The 18,712-nt window shown below is 42.3% G+C and overlaps 1 protein-coding gene across 1 annotated transcript in view; it reads right to left on the reverse strand.

Annotated features, from left to right (window-relative positions):
* The window catches only part of LOC110528472 (syntaxin-18), a 39,957-nt gene that overhangs the window by 1,238 nt on the left and 20,007 nt on the right, over positions 1–18,712 (reverse strand). The window contains exons 2-8 of the mRNA XM_021610563.2: positions 9,276–9,343; positions 3,527–3,642; positions 3,365–3,442; positions 3,189–3,255; positions 2,490–2,599; positions 2,127–2,224; positions 85–143 (exon numbers count right to left, since the gene is read on the reverse strand). Of these exons, the coding sequence (XP_021466238.1) occupies positions 85–143; positions 2,127–2,224; positions 2,490–2,599; positions 3,189–3,255; positions 3,365–3,442; positions 3,527–3,642; positions 9,276–9,343 (596 nt within the window). The remainder of the gene's footprint in view (positions 1–84; positions 144–2,126; positions 2,225–2,489; positions 2,600–3,188; positions 3,256–3,364; positions 3,443–3,526; positions 3,643–9,275; positions 9,344–18,712) is intronic.

Consider the following 18,712-nt stretch of genomic DNA (forward strand, 5'->3'; position numbering starts at 1 on the left):
GGAGGAGATTAATCTTTGCGTCACCTCAGTCATATTTAGGAATGTAGTGGTAAGAATGGTCTGAAGGGCTGATTAAACACTAACCTGACTTCATCTACTAGGTTGCTCATCTCACTCACCAGCCTCTGGTTCTCCTGTTCAAACTAGACAGAGTGAAACCCAATCAAATAAACATTTATTTTTCATTTGCAAAGGATACAACATGTGTAAACAGTACAGCTAAATGCTTACTTACAAGCTCTTCCTCAACAATGCAATGTCTAATATCAAAATACGAAAATAGAAAATCAGAATAGGATTTTAAAGAGCACGGAATCAATACTAGGTCAGATATCTACAAATACAAACACGGGAAGTAAAACACATGAGAATGTACACAAGGTCAGTACCAGTATCATATCAATATGCAGTTGGTAGATAGTGCATTCGGACCCCTTGACTTTTTCCACATTTTGTTACGTTAAAGCCTTATTCTAAAATGTATTAAAACATTTTTTTCTCCCTCAATCTACACACAATACCGTATAATGACAAAGCAAAAACAGGTTTTTAGAAATGTTTGCAAATGTATTCAAACTAAAAAAACTTAAATATCACATTTTCATAAGTATTCAGACCCTTTACTTAGTACATTGTTGAAGGAGCTTTGGCAGCGATTACAGCCTTGAGGCTTCTTGGGTATAACTCTACAAGCTTAGCACACCTGTATTTGGGGAGTTTCTCCCATTCTTATCTGCAGATCCTCTCAAGATCTGTCAGGTTGGATGGGGAGCTTCACTGCACAGCTATTTTCAGGTCTCTCCAGAGATGTTTGATTGGGTTAAAGACCAGACTCTGGCTGGGCCACTCAAGGACATTCAGAGACTTGTGCCAAAGCCACTCCTGTGTTGTTTTGGATGTGTGCTTAGGGTCATTGTTCTGTTGGAAGGTGAACCGTCGCCCAAGTCTGAGGTCCTGAGCGCTCTGGAGCAGGTTTTCATCAAGGATTTCTCTGGCCTTTGCTCCGTTATTCTTTTCCTCGATCCTGACTAGTCTTCCAGTCCCTGCCACTGAAAAACATCCCCACAGCATGATGCTGCCACCACCATATGGATGGTGCCAGGTTTCCTCCGGATGTGACGCTTGGCATTCAGGCCAGAGTTCAATCTTGGTTTCATCAGACCAGAGAATCTTCTTTCTCATGGTCTGAGAGTCATTTAGGTTCCTTTTGGCAAACTCCAAGTGGGCTGTCATGAGACTTTTACTTAGGAGTGTCTTCAGTCTTGCCACTCTACCATACAGGCCTGATTGGTGGAGTGCTGCAGAGATGGTTGTCCTTCTGAAAGGTTCTCCCATCTCAACATAAGAACTCTGGAGCTCTGTCAAAGTGACCATCGGGTTCTTGATCTCCTTCCTGAACATGGCCCTTCTCCCCCGATTGCTCAGTTTGGCCAGCTCTATGAAGAGTCTTGATGGTTCCAAACTTCTTCTATTTAAGATTGACGGAGGCCACTGTGTTCCTGGGGACCTTCAATGCTGCATAAATGTTTTAGTACCCTTCCCCAGATCTGTGCCTCCACACAATCCTGTCTCGGAGCTCTACGGACAATTTCTTCGACCTCATGGCTTGTTTTTTTTGTATGACATGCACTAAGGGACCTTAAATAGATAGGACATGCTTTGGAAAGGCACACACCTATCACTTGAATTTACCACAGGTGGACTACAATCAAGTTGTAGAAACATCTCAAGAATTATCAATAGAAACAGGATGCACCAGAGCTCAATTTCGAGTCTCATAGCAAAGGGTCTGAATACTTACGTAAATAAGGTATTTCTGTTTTTATTTTAAAGTAATTAGCCCCCCAAAAAATGTAAACTGTTTTCGCTTTGTCATTATGAGGTATTGTGTGTAGATTGATGAGGAACAACATCATTTAATACATTTTAGAATAAGGTTGTAACATAACATTTGGAAAAAGTCAAGGGGTCTGAATACTTTCTGAATGCACTGTACACGTAGGCAGGGGTAAAAGTGACTTGAATTACATGAGATCAGACAACAACCTAGAGACAATAATAGAAAAGTGCATTGAGGAAAGAGAGAGCAAGCACATGTTAGCATACACAACATTTCTGTTCCATACCATCTGCATCTCCTCAGGTGAGAGCTCGTCATCCACACGACCCTGGCCCTCCTCCCACAGGCTCACAGTGTTCTCCGGGACCTCCATCACGCTCCGCTCTTCAGGGAGAAAACAAGGAGATGTACACTTCACATCACTGTAAATATACTTTTTCTATTGTATGTTTGTTTATTCCATGTGTAACTCTGTGTTGTTGTTTGTGTCGCACTGCTTTGCTTTATCTTGGCCAGGTCGCAGTTGTAAATGAGAACTTGTTCTCAACTAGCCTACCTGGTTAAATAAAGGTGAACAAAAATAGTCAGCTGTTCTCAAAATAGATTTTCTTTCCACTCAATGGGATCACCTCTTGGTCTATGTACTCACCACCGCTGCTGCTCTCCTCCTTGGATGTTTTCTCCTCGCTGTGCTGTTCCACCTGTGGGCTCTTCTCCACCACCGTCCTACTGTGGTGGTGCTCTGGCTCTAGTCGGGACCTAGAATAATATCAAAACGCCAAAGGCAAGCTCAGTCTTCTTAAATGTCAAGAAAAACACTAAAGGGATAGTTTGTGTGTTTGGCATTGAAGCCTTTTAATTCATCATTCAGATGTACTCGTGGATACCATTTTGTATGTCTCTGCATCCAGTATGAATGAAGTTAGAGGTAGTTTTGTGAGCCAATGCTAACTAGCATTAGCGCAATGAGTGTAAGTCTGCAGGAACATAGACTTCCCATGATTGTACTAACGCCAGTTGGCAACTTCCTTCAAACTGAACGCAGGGATATAAAAATGGTATCGACGAGTTCATCTGACTCCGGGGAAGTAGATAAAATCTCAAACTATCCCTTTAAGGCAAGGTCACAACAAGTTTTATGGAGATAGATTACTGCCATAATATTGTAAATGAATGAAGAATAATGCACAAATAAATTACATGTAAAAATACAGACTAATAATAGACATTTATTGTCAGAATTCAGCTCAAGCGTCCCTAAAATCAAGAATTCTAACAATAAATGAATAATTCAAGGTATTTTTTGTTTCATCCTTCCATCGAGAATAATAGCTCCTCGAATACTCACAGTCTCTTCTTGTCTACCACTCTCTTCACTCGTATAGCCCTCTGCTCGGAATAAAGCTTGCATACTCCTGCAAACAATGATCGACACAAATCATATATTGTCAACATTACTACAAAGTACAGTACTTACAATACACACAGACATCAAATATATACCGGCATCACTAACGAGCCCACCTTTCAAATACATCTCGATTAGGTCGAGGACCGCCCCCCTGTGCTCTTTAATCTGGGTCGATATGACCCGTTTCTCAGCTGGAAGGGCGACAAAAAATGAGAAAAAAAGTGTTATTAATATTGTGTATTTAAGCAGTACACACACACACACACACACACAACCTTCAGAGCGGAGCTGCTTGATGGCTTCAGAGCAGGTTCTCATGAAGATCTGGGCGTCCTGGTCGATCTGGTCTCGCTCATTGTCTGTCATCCGGGTTAGATCTGATGAGATGAGACTGTAAACACACAAAGCAATAAAATAAAAAACGTATTTCAAATTCCAGTTTTTTTATTACATTCATATAGAAGTCAATACAATCCGTGAGCATACAACATATCATAAATGCAAGTAATTAAACAAAACCAATATTAAAAGTGTCAGAATAGATGGTCGTTGAGATGGTATCAAGAGCTAGATAGTATTGATCCCAGATCTGCTATAAACCAGATCTGCTGATTCTGTGCAGTTAAATGAAATCAGTTACTCTGCTGACTGACACACACACACGATGACAGACACGTGTACAGTTATCTTCATTTTCTGTCGAAGAAACATGAAAAGGGCGCCCAGACCTTTGCCGTGTTTAATAAAGAAGCAATATACGTACATATTATACAAGTCTATGGGAAGATAATGTCATAGCATGTACTTCTTCCCATTTAAATTAATAATATGTTTCATTCATAACATTTGTATTTAATATTCTCCATTGAACACAGGTATAAAGAAATCATATTAGCAATTTGGCTAATGGATCTAAATTGCTGGCTCATACTGAATTTAGGCGTAGGCCCATACTACATTTTATTCCGCTGCTCTATAGCTACATACAGGTAACTACCAAAATAAAAGGAGACACTTGAGTAAATGAGGGATCAAATTAAATAAAATTGTATTTATCACATGCACCGAATACAACAGGTGTAGAACTTACAAGCCTTTAACCAACAAAGCAGTTCAAGAAAGAATTAAGAAAATATTTACTAAATAAACTAAAGTAAAAAATAATATTAAAAAGTAACAAGAAAATGACATAATAACGAGGCTATGAATAGTCCGGGTGTCCATTTGATATTCTTGTTCAGCAGTCTTATGGCTTTGGGGTAGAAGCTGTTAAGGAGGACTTTTGGTCCTAGTCTTGGAGCTCCGGTTCCGCTTGCCGTGTGTAGGCAGAGAAAACAGTCTATGACTTGGGTGACGAGTATTTGACAATTTTTTGGGCTTAGTATATAGGTCCTGGATGTCAGGAAGCTTGGCCTACCTGGTTAAATAAAGGTGATTTAAAAAAATATTTTTTAAATACAAATAATATGACTTTGAAGGCAATATGTTTCAACGAGTAAAAAAAAAAAAAGTAAACCTAGACTATAGACGTGCCAGCATTCAGTCATAACTCATGCCACATAAGCTAGGGAAAGCATACATACACTGTACAGCGAAACAGGCTACAGTAAGATAACCAGAATACATCCATGAATGTAACACAGTAGCCTGTGTGACACAGCACAGGCAATGACAAAGATCATTAGCGCCATTAGTACCAGCATTACAAGTTACTACAATCATATTTTGTTATTTAACCAGGTAGACCAGTTGAGAACAAGTTTTCATTTACAACTGCGACCTGGCCAAGATAAAGCAAAGCAGTGTGACAAAAACAACACAGAGTTACACATGGGATAAGAGTTACACAGGTCAGAAAGAGGAGGCATGTCATGGAACATGTGATTGATGTAGTTAAAGTTACTGGTAAATGTGGGCTTAGCTACAGAGGACACAGACATGAAGCTGCATATAACTTGGTAAACATGGCCGACAATCATGGCTAGTTTCTTGAGATTATGTTGTTACTAGTGGTAATTACTTACTGGTTACTCTGAAGTAGCTATTCTATGACTCTTGCTTAACAGGCTGACAAGGGTGAAAGAACATTTGCTGTGATTTAAAGCTTTTGTACGGAGGCATGTTTTTTGGACTTTCGCATTATACTTGCAGTTATGTAGCCAATGCTCAATTTCATTGACTCAGTGTATAGATGTGTTTATTTTTGTGCTGTTTTCTTTATGGACAACAGTGAGTGAACATTGTAATATACACTGCTCAAAAAAATAAAGGGAACACTAAAATAACACATCCTAGATCTGAATGAATGAAATATTCTTATTAAATACTTTTTTCTTTACATAGTTGAATGTGCTGACAACAAAATCACACAAAAATGATCAATGGAAATCAAATATCAACCCATGGAGGTCTGGATTTGGAGTCACACTCAAAATTAAAGTGGAAAACCACACTACAGACTGATCCAACTTTGATGTAATGTCCTTAAAACAAGTCAAAATGAGGCTCAGTAGTGTGTGTGGCCTCCACATGCCTGTATGACCTCCCTACAACGCCTAGGCATGCTCCTGATGAGGTGGCGGATGGTCTCCTGAGGGATCTCCTCCCAGACCTGGACTAAAGGATCCGCCAACTCCTGGACAGTCTGTGGTGCAACGTAGCATTGGTGGATGGAGCGAGACATGATGTCCCAGATGTGCTCAATTGGATTCAGGTCGGGCCAGTCCATAGCATCAATGCCTTCCTCTTGCAGGAACTGCTGACACACTCCAGCCACATGAGGTCTAGCATTGTCTTGCATTAGGAGGAACCCAGGGCCAACCGCACCAGCATATGGTCTCACAAGGGGTCTGAGGATCTCATCTCGGTACTTAATGGCAGTCAGGCTACCTCTGGCGAGCACATGGAGAACTGTGCGGCCCCCCAAAGAATTGCCACCCCACACCATGACTGACCCACCGCCAAACTGGTCATGCTGGAGGATGTTGCCGTGGAGCACGTTCTGCTGCCTGCGTCTCCAGACTCCAGACGTCTGTCACATGTGCTCAGTGTGAACCTGCTTTAATCTGTGAAGAGCACAGGGCGCCAGTGGCGAATTTGCCAATCTTGGTGTTCTCTGGCAAATGCCGAACGTTCTGCACGGTGTTGGGCTGTAAGCACAACCCCCACCTGTGGACGTCGGGCCTCATACCACCCTCATGGAGTCTGTTTCTGACCGTTTGAGCAGACACATGCACATTTGTGGCCTGCTGGAGGTCATTTTGCAGGGCTCTGGCAGTGCTCCTCCTGCTCCTCCTTGCACAAAGGCTGCTGGGTTGTTGCCCTCCTACGGCCTCTTCCACGTCTCCTGATGTACTGGCCTGTCTCCTAGTAGCGCCTCCATGCTCTGGACACTACGCTGACAGACACAGCAAACCTTCTTGCCACAGCTCGCATTGATGTGCCATCCTGGATGAGCTGCACTACCTGAGCCACTTGTGTGGGTTGTAGACTCCGTCTCATTCTACCACTAGAGTGAAAGCACCGCCAGCATTCAAAAATTAACAAAACATCAGCCAGGAAGCATAGGAACTGAGAAGTGGTCTGTGGTTATCACCTGCAGAACCACTCCTTTATTGGGGGTGTCTTCCTAATTGCCTATAATTTCCACCTGTTGTCTATTCCATTTGCACAACAGCATGTGAAATTTATTGTCAATCAGTGTTGCTTCCTAAGTGGACAGTTTGATTTCACAGAAGTGTGATTGACTTGGAGTTACATTGTGTTGTTTAAGTGTTCCCTTTATTTTTTTTTAGCAGTATATAATAAGTACGTATGTGGATACCCCTTCGAATTACTGGATTCAGCTATTTCAGCCCCACCTGTTGCTGACAGCTGTATAAAATCGAGCACACCGCCATGCAATCTCCATAGGGAAACATTGGCAGTAGAATTACCTTACTGAAGAGCTCAGCGACTTTCAACATGGCACCATCATAGGATGCCACCTTTCCAACAAGTCAGTTTTGTCACATTTCTGCCCTGCTAGAACTGCCCCAGTCAACTGTAAGTGCTGTTATTGTGAAGTGGAAACGTCTAAGAGCAACAACGGCTCAGCCACAAAGTGGTAGGCAACCCAAGCTCACCAAACGGGACCGCCGAAGTGTCTGTTCTCGGTTGCAACACTCACTACAGAGTTCCAAATGGTCCCTGGAAGCAACATCAGCACAATTAATGTTCTTTGGGAGCTTCATGAAATGGCTAAGCAGCCACACATAAGCTTATGCCAAGCCAGCACCCAATGTCACAGGAAGGCCAAAAAGATCATCAAGGACATCAACCACCCGAACCATTGCCTGTTCATCCCGCTATCATCTAGAAGGTGAGGTCAGTACACGTGCATCAAAGCTGGGACCAAGAGACTGAAAAACAGCTTCTATCAAGACCATCAGACTGTTAAACAGCCATCACTAGCACATTAGAGGCTGCTCCTATAGCCATAGACTAGAAATTACTGGCCACTTTAAGAAATGGAACACTGGTCACTTTGATAATGTTTACATAGCTTGCATTACTCATCTCATATATGTATACTGTATTTTATACTATTCTACTGTATCTTAGTCCATGCCGCTCTGACATTGCATATGTACAGTTGAAGTTGGACGTTTACATACACCTTAGCCAAATACATTTAAACTCAGTTTTTCACAATTCCTGACATTTAATCATTGTAAAAATGCACTGTCTTAGGATCACCACTTTATTTTAAGAATGTGAAATGTCAGAATAATAGCAGAGATAATTATTATTTCAGCTTTTATTTCTTTCATCACATTCCCAGTGGGTCAGAAGTTTACATACACTCAATTAGTATATGGTAGCATTGCCTTTACATTGTTTAACTTGGGTCAAACTTTCTGGGTAGCCTTCCACAAGCTTCCCACAATAAGTTGGGTGAATTTTGGCCCATTCCTCCTGACAGAGCTGTTGTAACTGAGTCAGGTTTGTAGGCCTCCTTGTTCGTACGTGCTTTTTCAGTTCTGCCCACAAATTTCCTATAGGATTGTGTTTTGTGATGGCCACTCCAATACCTTGACTTTGTTGTCCTTAAGCCATTTTGCCACAACTTTGGAAGTATGTTTTGGCCATTTTGCCACAACTTTGGAAGTATGTTTGGGGTCAATGTCGATTTGGAAGACCCATTTGCGACCAAGCTTTAACTTCCTGACTGATGTCCTGAGATGTTGCTTTAATATATCCACAATTTTCCCCCCTCATGATGCCATCTATTTTGTGAAGTGCACCAGTCCCTCCTGCAACAAAGCACCGCGACAACATGATGCTGCCACCCCCGTGCTTCACAGTTGAGATGGTGTTCTTCGGCTTGCAAGCCTCCCCCTTTTTCCTCCAAACATAACGATGGTCATTATGGCCAAACAGTTATATTTTTGTTTCAACAGACCAGAGGACATTTCTCCAAAAACTACAATCTTTGTCACAAACCTTAGTCTGGCTTTTTTATGGCGGTTTTGGAGCAGTGGCTTCTTCCTTGCTGATAGGACTCATTTTACTGTGGATATAGATAATATTGTACCTGTTTCCTCCAGCAGCTTCACAAGGTCCTTTGCTGTTGTTTTGGGATTTATTTGCACTTTTCGCAAAAAGAATTACATCCACAGGTACACCTCCAATTGGCTCAAATTATGTCAATTAGCCTTAGGAAAAATTACTTGTGTCATGCACAAAGTAGATGTCCTAACCGACTTGCCAAAACTATAGTTTGTTAACAAGAAATTTGTGGAGTGGTTGAAAAACGACTTTTAATGACTCCAACCTAAGTATATGTAAACTTCCGAAACATCAATTACTTTGTCAACGGTTAAATATATCACAATCCACACGAAGGCCGAGCTGAAACCTTGGTGGGGGCATTTTTGGGGTCAAACGTGAAAATGGATTAGCCACATGAAAGTCATACAGTTGAAATGGATAGAAAACAGACAGTAAACAAGACATGGTTCGGTAACCTGATAGGAGGCTTACCTTCCAGCATTCACATAGTCCTTCCTGTGCTGCAGTAGAAAGTCTTTCAGCTTGGTGATGTTAGAGATCTGTCAATATGAATAGAAAATACATAACATGAACATTTATAAATTTCTTCATGTCTCCTTCTCCATTTGTTGACTACATCACAGTTCCTCTTCATGATTTTGGCCATCATTGTGGACTTTCATTGGTAAGATGTACCTGGAACCCCTTTATTTTCAATTTTTACCAAACCAGTGTAAACATCTAAAGGGCTTATGACATAACGATGCAGTATCTTGAGAAGTAGGCCTCTCTCTCAACGATGTCTCGCACACTATGTCTCGCACAACCAAATGCTGGTAAGAAGTCAGAGGTTGGTGGATTTCATTCCTTCACTGGTGGACCAAAGAGTTCATTTCAGGCCTTGCTCACACATCTCAAGTTAGGCCTAAAACAACAACTTTGCTTTCATTGACTGACAGGCAAACCTTGTCCATGTGTCTCTCTATCCATTCGGAATGTTTACCAATTACTATTAGTTAACGGCAGGACATACCAAATTCAAACTGGCAATTTCCTTGTTAAATAGTACCAGTAAATAAAATTATACGCTTCTATATAGCTGCCATGACAGAAAACATTAAAATATGCCTAAAATGTATAATCTGTCAACTATTTATCACAGATAAAATGTCAGAGCAAAGGTGTGCGCAGGAAAACCAGAGGAAACTCGGTGGAATCCAATATTTAATCCTGTAATTCAGGCAACATCGAAAAATACCTAATTGTTCCCCATCTACAGATTGGAGCGCGATAAGGACAGACGTGTGTGTGAGTCCACACACAGCAGGCTCTGTTTGAGAAAAGAAAAGAAAAAACAGAAAATAATCCAGACAAGCGAAGTATTGAAAATGACACAATGACTTTGACTGTGACAGAAGCCCATGGTGAGCTGGATTGTTTTGGTAAAGCCAAAGCCCACTGTCTTCGGTCCAATCTTTTTCTTCTAGTGACCAAATCACTGTGTTAACAGGGTTTTCTGAGAATGTTTTTTTTATTTTCATACAGAGCTACAATTTGCTTGAAACCCATCTCCTCTCCCAGAAAACAAATAGGCCTAGACGTCTTGTATTTCTATTTATTATGGCTCCCCATTAGTTCCTGCCAAGGCAGCAGCTGCTCTTCCTGGGGTCTGGCAAAATTAAGGCAGTTATACAATTTTAAAAACATTACAATACATTCATTAAAGAATTCAGAACACACTAAGTGTGTGCCCTCAGGCCCATACTCCACTACCACATATCTACAATGCAAAATCCATGTGTACAGTCGTGGCCAAAAGTTTTGAGAATGACACAAATATTACATTTCCACAAAGTTTGCTGCTTCAGTGTCTTTAGATATTTTTGTCAGATGTTACGGAATATTGAAGTATAATTACAAGCATTTCATAAATGTCAAAGGTTTTTATTGACAATTACATGAAGTTGATGCAGAGTCAATATTTGCAGTGTTGACCTTTCTTTTTCAAGACCTCTGCAATCCACCCTGGCATGCTGTCAATTAACTTCTGGGCCACACTGATGGCAGCCCATTCTTGCATAATCAATGCATGGAGTTTGTCATATTTGTGGGGTTATGTTTGTCCACCCGCCTCTTGTGGATTGACAACAAGTTCTCAATGGGATTAAGGTCTGGGGAGTTTCCTGGCCATGGACCAAAATATCAATGTTTTGTTCCCCGAGCCACTTAGTTATCACTTCTGCCTTATGGCAAGGTGCTCCACCATGCTGGGAGAGGCGTTGTTCATCGCCAAACTGTTCCTGGATGGTTGTGAGAAGTTGCTCTCGGAGGAAGTGTGGGTACCATTCTTTATTCATGGCTGTGTTCCTACGCAAAATTGTGAATGAGCCCACTCCCTTGGCTGAGAAGCAACCCCACACGCGAATGGTCTCAGGATGCTGTACTGTTGGCATGACACAGGACTGATGGTAGCGCTTACCTTGTCTTCTGTGGACAAGATTTTTTCCGGATGCCCCAAACAATCGGATTGGGGATTCACCAGAGAAAATGACTTTATCCCAGTCCTCAGCAGTCCAATCCAGCAGTCCAGAATATCAGTCTGTCCCTGATGTTTTTCCTGGAGAGAAGTGGCTTCTTTGCTGCCATTCTTGACACCAGGCCATCCTCCAAAAGTCTTCGCCTCACTGTGCATGCAGATGCACTCACACCTGCCTGCTGCACTCACACCTGCCTGCTGCCATTCCTGAGCAAGCTCTGTACTGGTGGTGCCCCGATCCTGCAGCTGAATCAACTTTAGGAGACGGTCCTGGCGCTTGCTGGACTTTCTTGGAAGCCCTGAAGCCTTTTTCACAACAATTGAACCGGTCTCCTTGAAGTTCTTGATGATCCGATAAATGGTTGATTTAGGTGCAATCTTACTGGCAGCAATATCCTTGCCTGTGAAGCCCTTTTTGTGCAAAGCAATGATGATGGCACATGTTTCCTTGCAGATAACCATGGTTGACAGAGGAAGAACAATGATTCCAAGCACCACCCTTCTTTTGAAGCTTCCAGTCTGATATTCGAACTCAATCAGCATGTCAGAGTGATCTCCAGCCTTGTCCACGTCAACACTCACACCTGTGCTAATGAGAGAATCACTGACATGATGTCAGCTGGTCCTTTTGTGGCAGGGTTGAAATGCAGTGGACATGTTTTTGGGGGATTCAGTTCATTTGCATGGCAAAGAGGGACTTTGCAATTAATTGCAATTCATCTGATCACTCTTCATAACATTCTGGAGTATATGCAAATTAACATCATATAAACTGAGACAGCAGACTTTGTGAAAATTAATATTTGTGTCATTCTCAACTTTTGGCCATAACTGTACATGTGTGTATAGTGCATATGTTATCATGTGTGTGTATTCATGTGCCTGTGTTACTTCACAGTCCTCACTGTTCCATAAGGTGTATTTTTACCTGCTTTTTAAATCTGATTCTACTGCTTGCATCAGTTAGCTGATGTGGAATAGAGTTCCATGTAGTCATGGCTCTTTGTAGTACTCTGCACTTCCCATAGTCTGTTCTGGACTTGGAGACTGTGAAGAGAGCTCTGGTGCCATGTCTTGTGGGGTATGCATGGGTGTACCTTCAGCTTGTCAACACCTCTTATAAAAACAAATAATGATGAAGTCAATCGCTCTTCCACTTCCACTTTGAGCCATAATGTTAGCTCTCCAAGGGCCAGCCGTGCTGCCCTGTTCTAAGCCAACTGCAATTTCCAAAGTCCCTCTTTGTGGCCCCTGACCACACTACTGAACAATAGTACAGGTGCGACAAAACCAAGGCCTGTAGAACCTGCCTCGTTGATAGTGTTAAGGCAGAGCAGCGCTTTATTATGGACAGACGTCTCCCCATCTTAGCTACTGTTGGAGCAATATGTTTTGACCATGGCAGTTTACAATCCAGGGTTACTCCAAGCAGTTTAGACAGTTTAGTCTTAAGGTGTGACATTGCTTCAGAGTAATTAGAATCAAGCAGGTTTAAGGGATCAAATGTTATTTGTTATTTAGAGTATCTGTGCTTGTAAAAGGGTTGAGTGAAGCGAAACATTCCCATGGTTGAAAGGCGTGTGTTGTCTACTGTGTCTGGGCATCTCCAACCGTCAAAGGCCTGAGTGTTTGTTGTTTTTCCAATTCTCCCAGGCATTTTCACTATTTTTCCTCACAGCTATAATCCCATAACATGCTAATTATTGTAAATAAAATACAATTCTAGTCAAGGTTTATTGGTCGCGTACACAGATTTGCAAATCCCGCAAGTGCAGCGAAATGCTTGTGTTTCCAGCTCCAACAGCGCAATAATAATACCTAGCATTTTTTTTAAACAATACACACATAGTAGACCTACAATCCAGGGTCACTAGACCACTGGTGTGCTACTTGAAATCTACTTCAAATCAAAATCAAAATGACAAACATCATATTCTTAAATTCCATACAAGCCAACATGTCTCTGCTTTGCAACACCTCACCAGCATGTGGCAGTAGGTCCCTAGTGTAAGAGCCCCACTAGCTCTCAGGAGAGAACAGAGAGAAGATGCTGCTGGTTTAGAAGGGGGGGGGGGGGGGGATGATACATCTTTTTGTGTATACATTTAGGTTCAGAGGTGCAGTTTAAAAGTTTGTAAAAAATACAGATAAGAATAAGAAATAAAAGGAACAAGTAATTAAAGAGCAGCAGTAAAATAACAATAGCGAGACTATATACTGCGGGGTACCGGTACAGAGTCAATGTGCGGGGGCTCCAGTTAGTTGAGGTAAAATGTACAGTTAAAGTTGGAAGTTTACGTACACTTAGGTTGGAGTCATTCAAACTTGTTTTTCAACCACTTAACACATTTCTTGTCAACAAACTATAGTTTTGGCAAGTCAGTAAGGACATCTACTTTGTGCATGACACAAGTCATTTTTCCAACAATTGTTTACAGGCAGATAATTTCATTTATAATTCACTGTATCATAATTCCAGTGGGTCAGAAGATTACATACACTAAGTTGACTGTGCCTTTCAACAGCTTGGAAAATTCTAGAAAATGATGTCATGGCTTTAGAAGCTTGTGATAGGCTAATTGTCATAATTTGGGTCAATTGGAGGTGTACCTGTGGATATATTTCAAGGCCTACCTTCAAACTCAGTGCCTCTTTGCTTGACATCATGGGAAAATCAAAAGAAATCAGCCAAGACCTCAGGAAAAAGATTGTAGAACTCCACAAGTCTGGTTCATCCTTGGGAGAAATTTCCGAACACTAAAGGTACCACGTTCATCTGTACAAACAATACACCATTGGACCACGCAGCCGTCATACCGCTCAGGAAGGAGACGCGTTCTGTCTCCTAGAGATGAACGTACTATTGTGTGAAACGTGCAAATCATTCCCAGGACAACAGCAAAGGACCTTGTGAAGATGCTGGAGGAAGCAGGTACAAAAGTATCTATATCCACAGTAAAACGAGTTCTATAATCGAAATAACCTGAAAGGCCGCTCAGCAAGGACGAAGCCACTGCCTCAAAACCGCCATAAAAAAATCCAGACTACGGTTTGCAACTGCACATGGGGAAAAATATCATACTTTTTGGAAAATTTTTCTCTGGTCTGATGAAAAAAAAGTAGAACTGTTTGGCCATAATGACCATCTTTATGTTTGGAGTAGAAAGGGGGAGGCTTGCAAGCCGAAGAACACCATCCCAACTGTGAAGCACGGGGGTGGCAGCATCATGTTGTCGTGTTGCTTTGCTGCAGGAGGGACTGGTGCACTTCACAAAATAGATGGCATCATGAGGATGGAAACCTATGTGATATATTGAAGCAACATCTCAAGACATTAATTTAAAGCTTGGTCACAAATGGGTCTTCCAAATGGACAATGACCCCAAGCATACTTCCAAAGTTGTGGCAAAATGGCAACTAAGTCAAGGTACTGGAGTGGCCATCACAAAGCCCTGACCTCAATCCCATAGAAAATGTGTGGGCAGAACAGAAAAGGCGTGTGTGAGCAAGGAGGCCTTCAAACCTGACTCAGTTACAACAGCTCTGTCAGGAGGAATGGGCCAAAATTCACCCAACTTATTGTGAAAAGCTTGTGGAAGGCTATCCGAAACGTTTGACCCAAGTTAAACAATTTAAAAGGCAATGCTACCAAGTGCATGTAAACTTCTGACCCACTGGGAATGTGATGAAAGAAATGAAAGCTGAAATAAATCTCTACTATTATTCTGACATTTCACATTCTTAAAATAAAGTGGTGATCCTAACTGACCTAAGACAGGGCATTTTTCCTAGGATTAAATGTCAGAAATGGTGAAAAACTGAGTTTAAATGTATTTGGCTAAGGTGTATGTAAACTTCTGACTTCAACTGTACATGTAGGTAGAGTTATTAAAAAGTGACGATGCATGGATGAGAACAACAGAGAGTAGCAGAAGTGTAAGGGGGGGAGAGGGGGGGGGCAATGCAAATACTCTGGGTAACTATTTGAATAGATGTTCAGGAGTCTTATGGCTTGGGGGTAGAAGCTGTTTAGAAGCCTCTTGGACCTAGACTTGGTGCTGCTTGCCGTGCGATAGCACGTCTATGACTAGGGTGTCTGGAGTATTTGACAATTTTTAGGGCCTTCCTCTGACACCGCCTGGTATAGGGGTCTCGGATGGCAGGAAGCTTTGCCCCAGTGATGTACTGGGCCGTTCGCACTACCCTCTGTAGTGCCTTGCGGTTGGAGGCTGAGCAGTTGCCATACCAGGCAGTGATGCAGCCAGTCAGGATGATCTCAATGGTGCAGCTGTAGAACCTTTTGAGGATCTGAGGACCAATGCCAAATCTTTTCAGTCTCCTGAGGGGGAATAGGTTTGGGGATCTTATCCTTGTTGTTCTTTTCAGCTCCAATGGGGAATCCACAAAATCCCTGTGGGATGCAGAAACTGGCAGAGAACTTTTCCGTGCAACAATGTCTATGGAAAACTTTCACATTATTTCCAGGCTTTGATAACCAAGACACCAGACGAGCTCGGCGGCAGAGAGACAAGCTAACTGCAATCAGGTCAGTGTGGGACAAGTGGGTGGACCGCCTTCCCCGGTCTTAAAACCCTGGGCCCAACGTTACGGTTGATGAACAGCTTATACCATTTAGGGGTCGCTGCCCCTTCAGGCAGTCAGTACATGCTCACAAAATACGAAACCAAGATCTGGGGTGCCTGTGATGCAGCTTCATCATATGCATGGAACTTGCAAGTGTATAGGGGGAAACCAGATGGAGGAGCCCCTGAGAAGAACAAAGGAATGTGGGTTGCCCTGGATGTGATACAGGGACTCCGTGGCTACATCATCACATACGATAACTTTTATACATTGCATAAGCTGGGGCATAAGCTGGGACAGGAGCTCCTCAAGAGGAAGCTGACGATGGTAGGAACAGTACAAAAAAACAAGCCAGAGCTCCCACCTCAGCTGTTGAATACACAGAACAGGACTATCAATTCCTCTACGTTTGTGTTCACGGCCGACACGTCCCTTGTCCAACGTGCCAAAAAAAGGCAAAAATGGGGTACTCATGAGTATGCTGCATAGGGATGTGAAAATCTGTGGCCGGGAACATCAAAAACCAGAAATCATAATGGATTGCAATGCCACAAAAGGAGGGGTGGATATTTAGACAAGCTGGTGACTGGCTACAGCTGCAAAAGAAGAATGCTTAGCTGGCCACTTGTGATATTCTTCACAAGCTCGGGATACAACGTTTGACATCTGGATGGTGTTGAACCCAGATTGGAACAGAGGGAAGCTCCAGAGGAGACCGCTCTTTGTCGAAGAGCTGGGCAAGGCATTGGTAAGACCTCAAATCCAGAAGAGGCAACATATCCCAAGAACCCCAGCTTCTGCAGCCATCGTGAAGAGAATTCAGGAGGAGGATGCTGGTTCCGCATTCGCCAGACCCACAGTACCAACAACTCCAATTCCGGAAGTAAGTGTGAGTGATGTTGTTGCATGTGTTTGTATGACTCTTCTACCTTGGCCTGCTGTAACTATATGTGAGTGAGTGAGATGTTAGTAAAATTCCTGAACTAAGTGTTTTCATTAGGGATGCACGATATATTGATGAACATATCGGAATCGGACGATATTAGCTAAAAATGCCGTTATCAGTATCGGCCCGATGTCTAGCTTAACGCCGATGTGCAATACCGATGTCAAAGCTGACGTGCATATATAAACGTAGGTACATGACGTAATGGCGCCACGTAAAATTTTGCGCAACACAGCATTCCTAACCTAGCCCACAATGTCTGCTGTATGGATCGAGCAGTCAACAGGTCACGTAGTCATTTGAAAGAGTAAGAACATTTCAGCGAGACAACTCAAAAGGCGAAATCCATTAAAGCTAAGATAATGGAATTCATTGCCCTTGACAATCAACCGTTCTCTGTCATGGGTGATGTTGGCTTTCGCCGACTATTTTTCAGACGTTGCCCTACTGGAGTTACACAGTAATAGCGTCACTGCTATTAGCTTCACGACATACTATGGACCTCTGTTTGGGTCTTTGCGTGTCAAAAAAGATACACATCAAATAACACTATTTGACCCGTTAAATATTTTAATTTGACACGTCAAATAACACAGTTCTATTATAGAATATTGTGTGTTCTGAATTTGCACGTGCAAGCCAAGCGCCACCACTACTATCAGTAGCACTGTCGCCCGCAATGTCTGGGGTAGCTAGCTTTAGCTTGGTACCTAGCTAGCACCAATACAACCAGCCGGAAAACAATGACCAGTAGAAACTGCAGTCATGTTCATTATTCTTAGCAATGATTTAGGAATCTTGTGAGTAAGTATTAGCTAGGTAGCCACTTGTTGTTCGCCTATTGAAATTGAACTTCAGTTCATGAAAATAAATAGCTAGCCAGCAACTTAACCTTGTTGCCCAAAGCTAACGTTTTAAGCAGCCTGCTAGCTTTATCTGGCTAGTGAGGCTCGACCGGACCGGGTTATGTGTTGTGAAGCTAGCCACAATAAGGATTAGGCACAATAGTGGAATTTGTGGGTTACCTTCAAAATAAAAGTACCTCTTTAAAAGTGATGCAGAAGGTTACAATTGGTTGAATCATGCCATATTTAGACTAGATAAATGTTAAACAATGTTGGAATGTGAAGCAATGAAATGGGGTATCAGTCTACTCGGTGACACCCACAAAACACGACTGTGTAGAGTTTATGCAAATATTAGCATTGTAGCTCTTAGCGCAGGACTGTGACTGTGTGAAATCACCTCCCCAGTCAGCCTATTGTGTGTACGTAAAAAATGTATGAACGTGTTAAATTATTATGTGCAGTCATATTCAGGTCCTGATAGGTCAACACGCTTATTTGACGTTTATCTTTTTTGACACGCAAAGACCAAAAGCACAGCAAGTAAAAACGTAAATGCCATACGTAAATGGACATACGGAAATGGCAACAAAATAACTTTTTTGGTCAGTGTGTTGTGTGTAACCTTTATTTAACTAGGCAAGTCAGTTATGAACATATTCTTATTTACAATGACAGGGCAAACCCGGACGACGCTGGGCCAATTGTGCACCGTGCTATGAGACTCCCAATCACGGCCGGATGTGATACAGCCTGAGGATTCGAACCAGGGACTTTAGTGACGCCTCTTGCACTGAGATGCAGTGCCTTTGACCGCTGCGTCTATGTGTGTGTCTGTTAACTATTTAACTGTACTAGACTGCTTAAAAGGAGTCTAGTACAGTTTTTTGGCATGGAAAATATCAGATATCGGTATCGGCCAAAAATGTAATATCGGTGGATCACTAGTTTTCATCATTCTAGATTGCAACCGGTAGCAACAAGAAGAAGTGCTGCCATGTGGGTGGAACCAAGAAGG

Source organism: Oncorhynchus mykiss, chromosome 7, assembly GCF_013265735.2.
Source record: "Oncorhynchus mykiss isolate Arlee chromosome 7, USDA_OmykA_1.1, whole genome shotgun sequence".
Lineage (NCBI taxonomy): Eukaryota > Metazoa > Chordata > Actinopteri > Salmoniformes > Salmonidae > Oncorhynchus > Oncorhynchus mykiss.